At 43.0% G+C, this 13,729-nt stretch overlaps 1 protein-coding gene and 1 long non-coding RNA gene across 2 annotated transcripts; one reads left to right on the forward strand and one right to left on the reverse strand.

Moving 5' to 3' along the window:
* Nucleotides 1-3,237: 3,237 nt before the first annotated feature.
* On the reverse strand, nt 3,238-11,742 carry LOC127061049 (uncharacterized). The gene is made up of 2 exons (XR_007780470.1): nt 11,658-11,742; nt 3,238-3,576 (listed from the first exon to the last, which is right to left on the reverse strand). It is a non-coding gene; the product is annotated as an uncharacterized LOC127061049 (long non-coding RNA).
* On the forward strand, nt 8,324-11,843 carry FGF23 (fibroblast growth factor 23). The gene is made up of 3 exons (XM_009094236.4): nt 8,324-8,570; nt 10,734-10,837; nt 11,406-11,843. The coding sequence occupies exons 1-3, from the start codon at nt 8,342-8,344 to the stop codon at nt 11,841-11,843; spliced, it is 771 nt and encodes a 256-aa protein (XP_009092484.1). The 5' UTR covers nt 8,324-8,341.
* Nucleotides 11,844-13,729: the final 1,886 nt, after the last annotated feature.

The following is a 13,729-nucleotide window of genomic DNA, read 5'->3' on the forward strand; positions in this document are numbered from 1 at the left end:
CTGTGAGGGTGGTGAGGCCCTGGCACAGGTTGCCCAGAGAAGCTGTGGCTGCCCCTGGATCCCTGGTAGTGTCCAAGGCCACGTTGGACAGGGCTCTGAGGAACCTGGAATAAGTATTGGCCATCTAATTAAAGATATGCTTGTAAAAGGAAATAAACAGCCCCACATCTCTTTTGCATTTGTCTTTTGGGGTGTTTTTTATTGTTTGTTTTACTTTTGGCATTTGCTGAAGCCACCCTGCTCTGCATCAATTTGAGCAATGGAGGAGACAATTAGGTCCCAAGTATTTAACTACAGGTGACTTTATTCCTTCAGAAAATGGTCCAACTGCAAACTCTTGTGCTTCATGTTAGGAATCACAATGACTTGCAGAAGCCAAGAGGACATTTGGTTTCCTCATCAGAACCCAAGATTAAAGAAGGAAGTAAGAATCTCTTCCAGCTGCTGGACAACTGAAGAGGAGACTCAGGGTGAGATAAAACACTGGGAATCTCTAGGTTTGATACATGTAATGCAAACAGGAATTGCAGTGAACTGCAGTGAGCAATCCTGGCTAAGGAAACTGCTGTCATTGGAGAAAAAAAAATATTGAAAAAAACAACCAAGTATGCAGCCACAAGCAGAGATTTCTTTTTTCTCTCTAGCCAAGCTCTGCTTCCTGCTCAGTCCAAAAGCATGTTTGTTTTGGAAGCCATACACTGCTGAAAAGTGTTTGGCCAAAATCCAAGGGGCCAATAAGTCCAGATGAGCGGAACGAGCTGTGTCCTTGGATCATGAGATTTGAACACATCATTCAATCCTGGATCTCATAAGCACATATAATTGTTGGTTATTTTTTGTCACAGGGTGTGGACCAAAATGCCTTGATTAGGACTAATTTTTTTGCCCTCACAATTAATTGTTTACAACTCACAATCTTATTGTAAGCTTTCATGAACCATAGCTGACAGCTCCAGAATAGCTTCTCCAAGGACAATGAAACTACACCAACTTACGTCAAACAAGAAATCATTAGGGATGATATCTAAATCAACAGAGTTTATAATTATATTTGTTTCAGGGCACTCTGGAGAAGAGCTTCCTTTCCTTTTTTTTAATGAAAAATGATCCATCCTGACTCATTTCAGGTGGCCAGAGCTTTGCTTTCTTCCTGGAGTTACTTTGCCTATGACCTGAGCCCAGGACTCACTGGTCCAACACAAATCTTCTAGCCTACTGAAGAGGCAATAAAACAAAATTATGCAAAAACCCAAAGAAGGGAATTATGCTAAACAGCATAGGTGTCACTCAGTGAGATCAGGAGAACTTTAACTACCTCAGTGATCCAGTAAGGGACAAACCAGTTTACATTTAACCCAGGGTCAAAACACAGGTGGAATGACTTCAAAGTCACTGAGAGTAGGTATAGATTGGATATTGGAAAGAAATTATTCTCTGTGAGAGTGGTGAGGCCCTGGCACAGGCTGACCAGAGAAGCTGTGGCTGCCCCATCCCTGGAAGTGTCCAAGGCCAGGTTGGATGGGGCTCTGAGCAAGCTGGGATAGTGGTAGGTGCCCCCTGCCTGTGGCAGGGGGGTTGGAATGAGATGGGCTGTGAGGTGTCTCCCCCAACCCAAACCACTCTATGATTCTATGATGACAATGATTTTGTAAAGGCAGTAACTACAGAAATAGAAACTATAGGAAAGTGGATACGTATGGGGTATGTCTGTGTGTCACTTTCTGTAAGTCTTGAGCAAATCTGCAGATGTGTTTGCACTTTTTAAAGAGAAACTTGCAGATTTCAAAATAAAAAGCTAATCTCCAATGGAATTTTTTCCCTACACCCCTATAACAATCAACATGCAGGTCCACAGGCCACCTGGGTGATTGGAATTTCTTGTGTGTGACATTTCTTATGTATGTTTGCATTCTGCACAACCTCAGTTCATGCTGAAATGGTCATCAGCTGGTCATGAAGGCGGTGCCTTGAATTCATTTCCATTCTTCCACCAGAAGTGGAGACTGTGAGAGGAATGGAGCAAAGGGTCAAGAAGTGACACCAGTGCCAAAGAGACATAGTCATGTTCAGGGTAGGCAGATGGGCTAACCAGCCCCTGCATGTAAGAAAGTTCATTTGGCATAATGGAAAGGATAATAAAGAAGATTAAAAAAAAAAAGTTATTAAGTTGCATTTCTAAGTTTTGAAAGAATTGTCAGTGAAGAAATCCTTCTGCTTTTGGAGTACTGAGCAGGTTGATAAGAGTCCAGAACTTCAATAAAGATGACAAAAACAGTCTGATTGACTTATTTGAAAGAGAATGCATTTCCCAACCAGCCCTGGCATGGCACCAGCTTGTGACAGCTGTGAAAATGGCCAAAGATCAATAGGGCCCAGGTGCAGGATCAGCGTCCCAGCAGCTGATGAACCTTTGCACAATGTGACTCTCAAGATCTTCCTCACCAGCAATCTGACAGGCTGAGAAAGCAACATGAAGAACTATTGTGTCTACACTGAAAAAAAAAAAAAGTAGCTGCACATCTACCTGACAAGACATTTTGTGAAAGAAAATCTGAATCAGGGGCAGAGTTCAAGACATATTTTTGCCAGATTTCTGTTCAGTCTCATAAACTCTCCTCAATGTGCTCCCTGTCATGGAAATACCTCAGAAAACAGAACCCAGCTTGTGAGCAAAGATGAGCTAACAGAGTTTAGCTGAAAAAATGAAGTCCCTGTTACTTGTCTTGCCCTGCCCCTTACAAACTTTGATCTCCATGTTTCTTTAAAGGACTCCAGAATCCCAGACTGGTCTTGCAGTGGCTTAGGGAATCTTTCTATTTTCCCTGTATTAGAAACCCTGAGTACAAGGACAATGTTCAGTCATGACTGTCTTCATTTATTATTTAGGCTTTTGTGTTAAAAAATTACTCTTAAAACTTACAGAAAGCAAAGATTTCTCCAATGAAGTTTTCATTTCTGAGATTGCAGAAAAATAGAAGTCCCAGAGCTAAAGAGCAGCACCTGCAATTCCACTGAGGCAGCTCTTACCATATCAGTAACATGCTGTGTTGTTACTGTCCCACACTAAAAGTGCCCTTGGCTGATGATGACGTCTGCATATTTTGTCTTCTTGTTTCACTGCATTCCCCTCTCCCACTTTTCATTTTCCATTCCTAATTTCTTTAACCTAAGCCTTTTTTATCTCTTCTTAAAGGAGACAGATCTGAGTGAAACGTGAAACCAAGAGATTGGAGTAAGTTTAAAATTGTTACAACAAAGTTTATTATCGATCCTTGTCTTCTGCCTAACAAGGGAAAAATGTCCATTTAGTTTATTGGAAACTGACAATTAATGTCCTGGCAGATGTTGTTGAATCCTAGAAATACTTAGATCAGAAGGGGCTCCTAGATGTTCCTAGTCCAAGCCTTTTTCCCAATGTTGGGTAATAAGAAACTTTACATAAACCAAAGAATTTTCCCAAAATAAAACCACCAGCCTGCTTTTAGGCACCTTGCAGCGTATTACCATAGGAGATGGATGACTGAAGTGACTTTCTTGTTGAGGCTGTGTATCTGTGTCGCCAGGATTCCTCTGCACCTGGAAGCAAGCACACCAGGAGAAAAGAGTCACTTACTCAGACAAGACACACTGCCTGGGCAGGCAGGTCAGCAGGACTGGGTGTGCACAGGGCAGATTTCAGAATCCAGATAAACTTCAGGTCTTCCAAGCCTCAACATCAAACCAGAACATTTTTCAACCTTCCAGACCTGAGAGGAGCCTACAGGAAAGGTGGAGAGAGACTCTTGACAAGGGCCTGGAGCGACAGGACAGGGGAATGGCTTCACACTGACAGAAGTGCAAGGTTATATGGGATATGAGGAAGAAATTGTTCCCTGTGAGGGTGGTGAGGCCCTGGCACAGGTTGCCCAGAGAAGCTGTGGCTGTGTCCAAGGTCAGGCTGGATGGGGCTCTGAGCAAGCTGGGATAGTGGCAGGTGTCCCTGCCCATGGCAGAGGGTTGGAATGAAATTATCTTTAGAATCACAGGCCATTCTGTGATTCTACAATTTTTTTTTGAAATTGAGGGTATCAGCAGCTCTCACCACTAATTGCACCCATCCTCTCTCCCACAACACCTAAGAAAACTCAGACCCCTTAAAATGACAGAAACACTCTCTGTTCAGAAAACAAAACCTTTTAGGGACTGGTTCTGCTTTGCCTGGGAGCTGTGCCAAGGATTTCAGCTGGAGGAGGAATGAGGCCCTTCATTTCAGTTCATTAGAGCAGGCACACTGCAGAAACTGCTGGTACACACTGTGGTCCCGAACCCAGTGGGCTGTGCTTACCTCATCTTGTTCACGTAGGTGAGCTGAGCCAGGATGTTTTCTTTAGTCGTGGGCAGTGTGACAAGAATGGGGCCTCCAAATAAGGTCACTCAGGATGTGTTTAACAACACTGGGTGAAGTCTGTGGCAAAGGCAACTGCTCACACACACACACACACAGCATCCACTGTACATTCCCTTGGCTCAGTGCGTCAGTATTCCTAGAATAACTGCTGGAGAGGCACTCCACCCTTGTGCTTCCAGTGCTGGGGGTGTCATTGTCCCAGAGCCACTTGTAACAGTGATTTTAAGGAAGCAGGGGCAGAGGGACAGGCCCCTGATTTCTGTGATCTCTTTTGAAGAGATGCAGTGCAAAGGAAATTATTAAAAGCAGAAGTAGTTTCAAATCTATCAACCCAAACTCCTGTGCGAGCTGAGCAGCAGAGAGCAAGAGCACAGGCACTCAGATGGCACAGAATGCTGCAAAAGGGCAAGCCACCCACCTGTTTACATATAAGTCAATATGCTTTATTAGGCAAGAGTGCTACAGGTGCTCCTACGTGATGAAAGGAACTCCAGCACTGTGAAGGGACATGTAGTTTCACTCGTAGGAGAATCCCAGAAGGCAAATCCATTAGATTGAGTAGAATTTTTTTTTTTCTGATTGTTCACAAAGCCCTTCCAAAAGATAACTGCAAGTCCTTTCTAGTAACTTCAATCTGTTGTAAAAAAAGCTTGCCTTTTCTTTGTGAGTCCTCTCTAAAACTGAGGGGATAAGCAGTAAAAGAAAGCAGCACAAGGAATGATATTTAGCTGCTGAGCGTTTTACAGAGTTGAGGTGGTAAGTCTGGACTGCAAAATGACCTAAAGCTGAAACTCAAAGCAGTCAAAATGGGGGAAAGTCAGAGCTCCTGTGACCCTCAGCTCCTTCTGTGTACCATTTGCAATTAAATGATGATACCAGGGAGGTCTGAGTGTCATCTGTGCTCCAGCTGAGGCACCTGGGCCAGCTGAGTGCCCAGAATACTGGGCTAAACCTGAGCTGACCTGCCTCTGGAGCAAGGAACAGGAGGCAACAGGAGCAGGCCTGGGACAAAGGCATGGCAGGGAGAGAGGAGAGACTCACTAAGGGCTGGAGCATCAATCACAGAATCACAGAATGATTTGGGTTGAAAGGGACCACAAAAATCATCTTGTTTCAACCCCCTGCTTTGGGCAGGGACACTTCCCCCCTAGCTCAATGATTATCTCGAATAAATTTAATCCTGAAAGCTGGGGTCTGTCTTATCCATATTTTCCTTTAATCTTTTGCTCTGGAGTGAGGATTTCCTCACTTTACTTTGGTTCCTGACATTGACAATAGGTGGCAGCTCCTCCAGGCTGTCTCCAAGCTCCCTTTACAGGATACATCTAACGAGTGCCCTGCACGGCTGTGGCACCTGACACTGGCAGTGCAGCACCCCTGCAGTGAGAAGTGGAAAATGTGACAATGTGAAATGGTTGTGATTCAGTCCCATTTCTTTTCCTTTTATTTCTCCCTACAACAAGCAATTTCTGTTAATTATCAGCAATTTCTTAGCTGAGAACTGAGAAAAGCCATCTCAACTCATCAAACACCACAGAGCAATATAGAAATCTGAAAAATCAATACCAACTCCTGTGGTATAAGTTGCAGAAATATTGTTATTGCTGATGCATCAGCAAAACGTGCAAGACAAAAAAGATTGTCCTCACTTGTATTTTAACAGACTTAGCTGAAGGAGTAAAGCAGCTTTCATACACCTGGCTACCCCATCAACAGCTAAATGGGTAGAGGATAAGAGAAATAGACACAGAAGGAATAAATGGATCAGCCAGAAATAAAAAAAGACAAGGACTGAAAAAAAAACCAAAAACCCACAACAATCCACATGAAGAGGGCATTTATAGGTTTAAAGCAAAAAAGTCTATGAAAAAGCAGAATTTGTATTATTCTCACAAGCAGGGACTTAATAATTCACTTTAGCCCAGCAGATAAAACAGAACTTAGTAAAGTCTGGTGTTTTCTTGACGCTGCGGGCAACTTTAGATGCTAAACAATTTAACCTTCTAAACGTAACCTTTGCTTGTCTTATTATTATAAAAAGATAAACAGATGCTCACAACTGGCATGTGCTTAAATGAGATTGAATAAATGTTTCATACATCTGAGAATGTTTTCTGTGCCACCAAGGCACTGGAGAAAGATCAGATCAGTGCATGCTGGCAAGCACAGCAAAATGTCATAATGAATATGAAACATCAAACCGGAAAAACTGCAGTCACAAAAGAATGACAGACTATTGCAAGAGGGCACAGTGCCTCTCTGAGACACTTCTGCAACTGAGGTATCAATATCCACATTTCCATAGGAGCCTAATCAAGGGGGCAAAGAAAAAAAAAAAACAGAACAACCAACTAACCAACCAACCCACCAACCAACCAACCAAAAAACGCAAACATTTGTTATAAGATCAGAGTGAAAAATACGGGTGGATCATTTCAACAGCAAATAGAGATATTTCTTAAAAAAAAAAAAAAAGAAAAGAAAAAAAAGATGAAAAATGAAAAACTAACTCTCATTCTAAGCTACCTTTTCATTTAAAGCATTTCAGATGTTATAAGCACTAAAACATCTGAGGCCTGGATTCTCTTTCAGTGCAGCCAGCTTTGTCAGCCTGCTCAGTTTGAGATCTGACCCTTATACACTTTGGCTAAAAAGTGCTGTCATTTACACAGGTGAATATACTCTGACGCAAGTCTTTGGATTTACACAGGTGTGGCAGCAGAATTTGGCAGGCTTTTACTAATTTTAAACAATAAAAAAACCTAAATCAGATCCATTTTTGCAGGGGGTTACAGTTGTATCAATCCATTAATGTTATCAATCCATTATATGCTGATGGTACAGCTCCACAGCTTGTTAATGAAACTAAGAATTTTTCATGCTGTGTCCAGCTAGAGACTCAAACTGAACCTAACACTGCTACAGTTAAAATCCTCAGGAAATATTCATTTATTGTTTGGTACTTTTGTCAAGTTTATATTAAATTTTGAAAGGAACCTTAATACAGTCCAGTTTTGGAACCTATCACTCCTATCATTGATTCACCCATATACAGTGTCCCATTAGTACAGCGTTTTCATGTAATAAATGGAACCATATTTTTTTAAATCAGAAAATTTGTTTGTAAAGACCCACAACACTGGCAGGACACCTGAAAAGCAGGTCTTGTATCTTGGAACATTTTTTACAAACTGCCAGCCAGGTGTGCAATGCAGGAGCACACATCCAGCATTTAAGTGTTTTACACATTATTTTCAGCTGGTTTTGGCCAACTTTAGATTATTTGTGTGACTCAGAAGGAAATAGAAGAAAGAAAAGTGACAGTTTATTTGAAGAAGCCTCTGTTCATATCAAGTTCTCTTCACCTGAATGGAGTGACACAAATATCAGCCCAACAGGCTTGGTGTGGAACTTAGACCATAATGAAGGGGGAATCAGGCTCAGGACAACTTAATACTAACTTTTGGTACATTTGCAACAAAATTTTAGCTGTATTTGATGTTTCCACTAAATCAGAATGCAGCTTGGAAACGGTGAGGGGAGGTGGGAGTCTGAATAAACACATCTGGCAAAAAAGAAAGATAATTCAGGTCCGAAGGGTCATTCCCTTCAGTTCAAGTGCAGTGGATTGCCCTTCCTGGATCCAACAGTAGAGGCGTGGGAAGCTTTCAGATGTCACAGGGTTGTAGATAACATTTGAACATATGATTAGCTTTCGTGAGCTGTCTTTAGAAACCTTACATTTTTCCCCCACACACCTTAGCCAGAGATCCTTCCCTTGAGGTTTCGGGACACTTAAAATGTTGCTTTGCCAAAAATCAAGGATGTGGAGAAGGTTTTCCTGTGTGATGTCATATTGCTGCCCTTTATAAGCCTCTGCAGAGAAGAAGGGATCCTGTCTGAGGATTCGCACTCCAGGTACGAGGGGAGGCAAGGAGCAGACGCTGACCCACCATGGAGCAGCGAGCCATTCCCCAGGGCATTCCCTGCAGCTCCCTGCTCCTGCTACTCTGCAGCCTGAAGGCTTCCCTTGCCCTTCCCAACTCCTCTCCACTGCTGAGTCCCAGCTGGGGCAATGGAGACCACCTGACGCACCTCTACACCGACACCGAGAGGAGCAGCTTCCACCTCCAGATTAATGCTGATGGCTACATCGACGGCGCTCCTCATCAAACCATCTACAGTAAGTGGCTTCCTACTCCATGGGAGCAGGGGAGGGACAATGAGATTTTTTACTTCCTCACCACCTATAGAAAATCCCCTCTTCTCATTAGGCAGGCAGGCAGAGGAGCACAGCCATGGGATGGAAAATACACATCATCATAATTCACCTTTTGTTCAACAATAAAATCACTCCAAAGAAATCTAGTGGATAGGGAATTTCATTCCTTCCCTAGGACAACTAAAGTCCTATGGCTCCTGTAATACCCTGCATGGAAAAAACACCTGAATTATCCTTCACTTCATGATTTTACCCCCAGTTTCTGGAGGAAGCTCCTATTAGAGGTTGATAATGATATCCCCAAAATAGCTGCTTCCCACTGGTGGTGCTACCAAAGGAACTGCACTGAGGGAACTTGCCAGAGCAGTGCTGGCAAACTGATGGCATCCACAAAATCTGTATTTTGGGGTGGAGGGCTGAGAACTACTAAAAGTTAAGTTTCAGTGTTCACAGTACATGGGCATGCAAAGATCAGTTAAAAAGGAGGAAACTGTGGAAGATCAGACTGGCATAAAAGAAGTGTTGAGCCTTTGGGGTTCATGAGAAGAAACTATACCCTAATATCATTAAAAGGTTCTCAAACTGTGTCTTCAGAGTTTATTTAATTATATATTTTATTATTCTATTTCAACACAGAATAGTTTATTCTTCTTCCTTTGCTAAATACTTGGCCCAAACTCTTTAGTTAGTAGACAAATATGGGACGGGTTTAAGACTTAAGGGTTCTTTTATAGCATTTCAAAAATACTTCTCTCTTAGCAGCATTCAAATCGCAAGCTATGCATCATAAAATTAGGTTGTTGTTATTATTATTACTACATATATTTTATACACTCAGTTAAAAATCTAAGCCTAGGTAGTGAAGCTTTTACATAAGTAAATAATGATGGTTTTTAAAGTTATAATTTAATTAATGAGGAAAAAGGATCACATTCTGCTATTTTTTTAAGAAATTGATAATGCAACACTCACAGAAATGCCAACACTATCTTGTTATTCTTCCTACATATTAAAAGATTTTATGAAACTCATTTTAGTTATGCTGGTCAAGAACCAGTGTGGGATTTTAGAGAACAACCGACAGCAAAATATCACATTTTCCCATATATGCCATGAAACAAGCATAGCAGGATTTGGAATGGTGGAGCAGGAAAGATGGAAATCAGACAACAAAAGGGATATTGAGAGGGAGGGTGCCACCAGACAATGGGAAGTGCCAAGTTCTTCACCAGGGTGGTATGGCCTGGGTGTGCACAGATCTCCTGGGTGGGAAAAGGCAACAGGCACTGAGTCAGATGCAAGGAGCAGATCAAGCAAAATTGTTTTTCCCACTTTACCTGGTACCAGTGACATTGCTCTTGGAGCACAACAGCAACCCCAGACCCCAGATCGTGTTGGATGAGTAGAAGGTGGAGTTGGTCTGGCACAGACCACAGGGTTTTCAGGGGGGCCTGATCACGATCTGTTGTGGTTTTAGTCCAGCAAAACAGATGTTAAGGGCAATGTATTGATAGAATCACAGACTGGTTGAGGTTGGAAGGCACCACAGGGTCCTACCTCCCTGCTCTAGCAAGGCCATCCTAGAGCACAGGGCACAGGATTGTGTCCAGATGGTTTTGGAATATCCCCAGTGAGGAGACTCTCCACACCCTCTCTGGACAATCTGTTCAGTTCTCAGTCACTGCACAGGACAGAAGTTCTGCCTCCTGTCCAGGTGGAACTTCCACCTGAGTATCAGTTCCTGCCCATTCCACTGGTGCCACTGCTGGGCACCACTGAAAAAATACCACAGGGCAGTCACAAAGATGAGTGGGACAAACTCCCCCTGGATGTGGGCAAAGGCAGAACTGAGAGCAATGTCCTCAGACCACAGTCTGGGACTTCAGAGGGGAAAAAAAAGTTGTCTTTGGGAGGTTAGTGCCACATTGGAACAGGGCACCCAGAGAGGTTCCCTCCATCCTGGCAGTTTCCGAAAGCCACAGCAAACCTGATTTAGGGTGGGCAACAATCCCAGGTCATGTGGGAGGTTGGTTTGAACTCCTAGAGGTCACTTCCAGCCAGAGCATCTGTGGATCTGTAAATGCATTGTTGACATGGATTTGATGTTTTTGTTGTTCTGAACAGGTGCCCTGATGATCAGGTCTGAAGGTGCTGGCTCAGTAATAATCACAGGTGTGAAGAGTGGACGCTACCTGTGCATGGACATGAAAGGAAACATATTTGGCTCGGTGAGTGACCTTTCCTAAGCCTTGAGGCTGAATGGCCAGTGCATTCTGCTGCTGTGGTGTCCATTTCCCCAGCCAGGGCAAGCCTGGGTAGCTGCAGGTAGAGGTGGAAGTGTTAGAGAAGATCTGACAAAGGTCAAACTTTGCTCTCTCCTTTGATTGTATGAAGTTGTAGAGCTGACAAAAATAATCTGAGATCCTGCCTGGGTAAATGAGGACCAAAAAAAAAAAAAAAAAAAACAACCACCATGAAACCAACCAATCAACCAAAAACCCACCACCACCACCACCAAACCCCCTATTTTTCCGTATTATAGAAATTAGACCCAGTGAGGGACCAATCTGTATGACAGAGCCACGAGTGGGGACCCTCTGGAAGAAAACAGCGTTTATCATTAAAATTCCTTTGCTGAAAGCATGGACATACAACTCTGATCTGCATTTGGGTCAGACAGACCTGAGAGATAAGAAATTCACCTGCTGCAAGATCTCACCCTTCTTTCCCTCTTCAACCAGTATTTGCAATTCACCAGACTCCTCTGCTCACAAGTGTCCTAATTTTTCCCCTCAGCATTACTTCAGCCAAGAGGACTGCGTGTTCAACCACAGGACACTGGAAAATGGGTACGATGTGTACCAATCCCCCAAACACCACTTCTTGGTGAGCTTAGGCAGAGTTAAACAAGCCTTCTCCCCGGGTATGAATCCACCACCATACTCCCAGTTCTTGTCCAGGAAGAATGAGATCCCTCTGTTTCGATTCAACACCCCTGAGCCCCACAGACACACCAGGAGCGCCAATGTTGATCCTGTAGATCCTCACCAGATCTTGGTCCCGCAGAGGAAGACCCCGGTGTTTGGCTCTCTGCAGCAGCAGCCAGCAGACTTTCCCCACATGCCCAGGGAGCCTGTGAGGATCAACCAGAATGATGTGGTGAACCCTGATGATCCCCATGCTATGATGGAGGCCAGGAGGTACCCAAGCCCCCGCTTCTACATCACGAGATAACCGCGGCCCTCGCGCTCACGAGGGGAAGACAGGGGCAAAAGGAACCATCTGTCACACCCAGCCTGAATGCCAAAGTGGCTCCTAGAAACCTGGGAGACATTGGGAAAAATTCCTTAGCTTCAAATATTGCTTTGTCAGTAAACTGCTGTCTGTAAGTACAAGTCAGATTTTTCCAGCTTGGGTTCTACTGGAAAGGAGATCCACTTTTGAAAAACAATAACACAAACCAAACCTTTTGGGGTCTGAACCACCTGAAGTTTGCATCAATGATGAAAACAAACAAAAAAGGGAATCCCTTGTATGAAATGAGAAACTGATGTTACGTTACTGATTTAGAGACCTGGAGCATCCAAGATTCCAGCAGAGACAGGGAATCTCTTGCTAACACCATCCGGTCCAAGCACAGCAGACAAACTGCCAGGTGGTGTGGTATTTTATTATATAAAAATTAACATGTCATGTATCCAATATCTGAAGGGGCTACAAGGAAGCTGAAGAAGGGCTCTTCATCAGAAACTGCAGACAGGACAAAGGGAATGGCTTCACACTGACACGAGTAGGTTTAGATTGGATATCAGGAAAAAATTGTTCCCTGTGAGGGTGGTGAGGCCCTAGCACAGATTGTCCAGAGCAGCTGTGCCTGCCTCATCCCTGGAAGTGTCCAAGACCGGGTTGGATGGGGCTCTGAGCAACCTGGGATAGTGGCAGGTGTCCCTGCCCATGGCAGAGGAGTGGAGTGGATGAGCCTTAAGGTCCCTTCCAACCTGTGATTCTTTGTTTTTAGCTTTTAAGTTGGAGCTTCATTCTCTCTTCACCCATAGGAGTCAAAAAAAAGGCACTCTGCTGTTATAGGAGCAGCGAACATGGAAAACTGGAGGAACTGACAGGACAACAGGACGGGATTAAAGGGTCCTAAAGAGCAATTTCTGACACTGCATCTAAGCTGAGGTTTTGAAAAAAAGCAGAGAGTCTCACTCTCTCTCAAGTGGTTTTCTATCACATTTCTACATTTACTAAAATCTAGAATCCCAATATAGAAATAAAGATCATCAGTTTTGCGTATTTTTAACTCAGAGAGAAGTACCAGGATTAATAATAATCAGTAGTTTGTTAAACAGAACAGTTTGTTTTGCATAATACTGAACTCTACAGGGGAAAAATAAAAAAACTTATGTTTTATAAGAATCAAAGGATTAATATTTAGACTATAATGAAGACTCTCATCTAATGAGTGAAAATGAGATTTCTATTTAGAAAATAAATGTCCAGTTAGCATCCATGTTTGTATTCAGTTCTGAGCAGGCATCAGATGCTTTATACTTGTAGGAGTGAAATTACTATTAACCAGGACATCTCTAAGGGTGACAAAACCTTTTCCTTGGTTTGGTTTATGCTTTGGGTAAGTTCACTTTGAAAAAGCTATTCTTGATGAACTCTGCAGAAATCAGGGGCAAGGCACTGATGAGCAGCACAAAATTCAGTGTGGCAGAGATTTGAGGGTTTTATTTTGCAGGGATTTTTTGCATGTCAAAACACAGATTCTTCTGCTCTGTTTATTTAGAATATTTATCAGCCTGACAACAATTTGAAGTGATACATAGCTCCTCAGTGTGCTCATAGCAACATACAAAAAAATTAGGCTGGATGCTGCTCTTTTTTTCTTTCTCATGAAGTAGTTCACTGAAGCCACTGGAGTTTAATCAGTGCAACAAAATCAAAATAAGAACCCCCTGTGCTTCTTGCTTTCATTTAATTTTTTCTGGATTTAGCATAGCAGCAGGACTGCTGACAGCTTTTAAAATAATCTCTCCCCCCCCCCCATATTTATATATATACACAATATCTCTTTATCTACCACATCCAGCTCATTATGTTGGAAAAGTTGT

The sequence above is a fragment of the Serinus canaria genome, chromosome 1A (assembly GCF_022539315.1).
Source record: "Serinus canaria isolate serCan28SL12 chromosome 1A, serCan2020, whole genome shotgun sequence".
Lineage (NCBI taxonomy): Eukaryota > Metazoa > Chordata > Aves > Passeriformes > Fringillidae > Serinus > Serinus canaria.

Excerpts from the sequence above, each read along its gene's own strand:
- FGF23 (XM_009094236.4), top strand. The coding sequence starts at position 8,342 with ATGGAGCAGCGAGCCATTCCCCAGGGCATTCCCTGCAGCTCCCTGCTC. Across the intron at positions 8,571-10,733 it reads TCCTCATCAAACCATCTACA|GTGCCCTGATGATCAGGTCT; the intron begins GTAAGTGGCTTC and ends TGTTCTGAACAG. Across the intron at positions 10,838-11,405 it reads AAGGAAACATATTTGGCTCG|CATTACTTCAGCCAAGAGGA; the intron begins GTGAGTGACCTT and ends TTTTCCCCTCAG.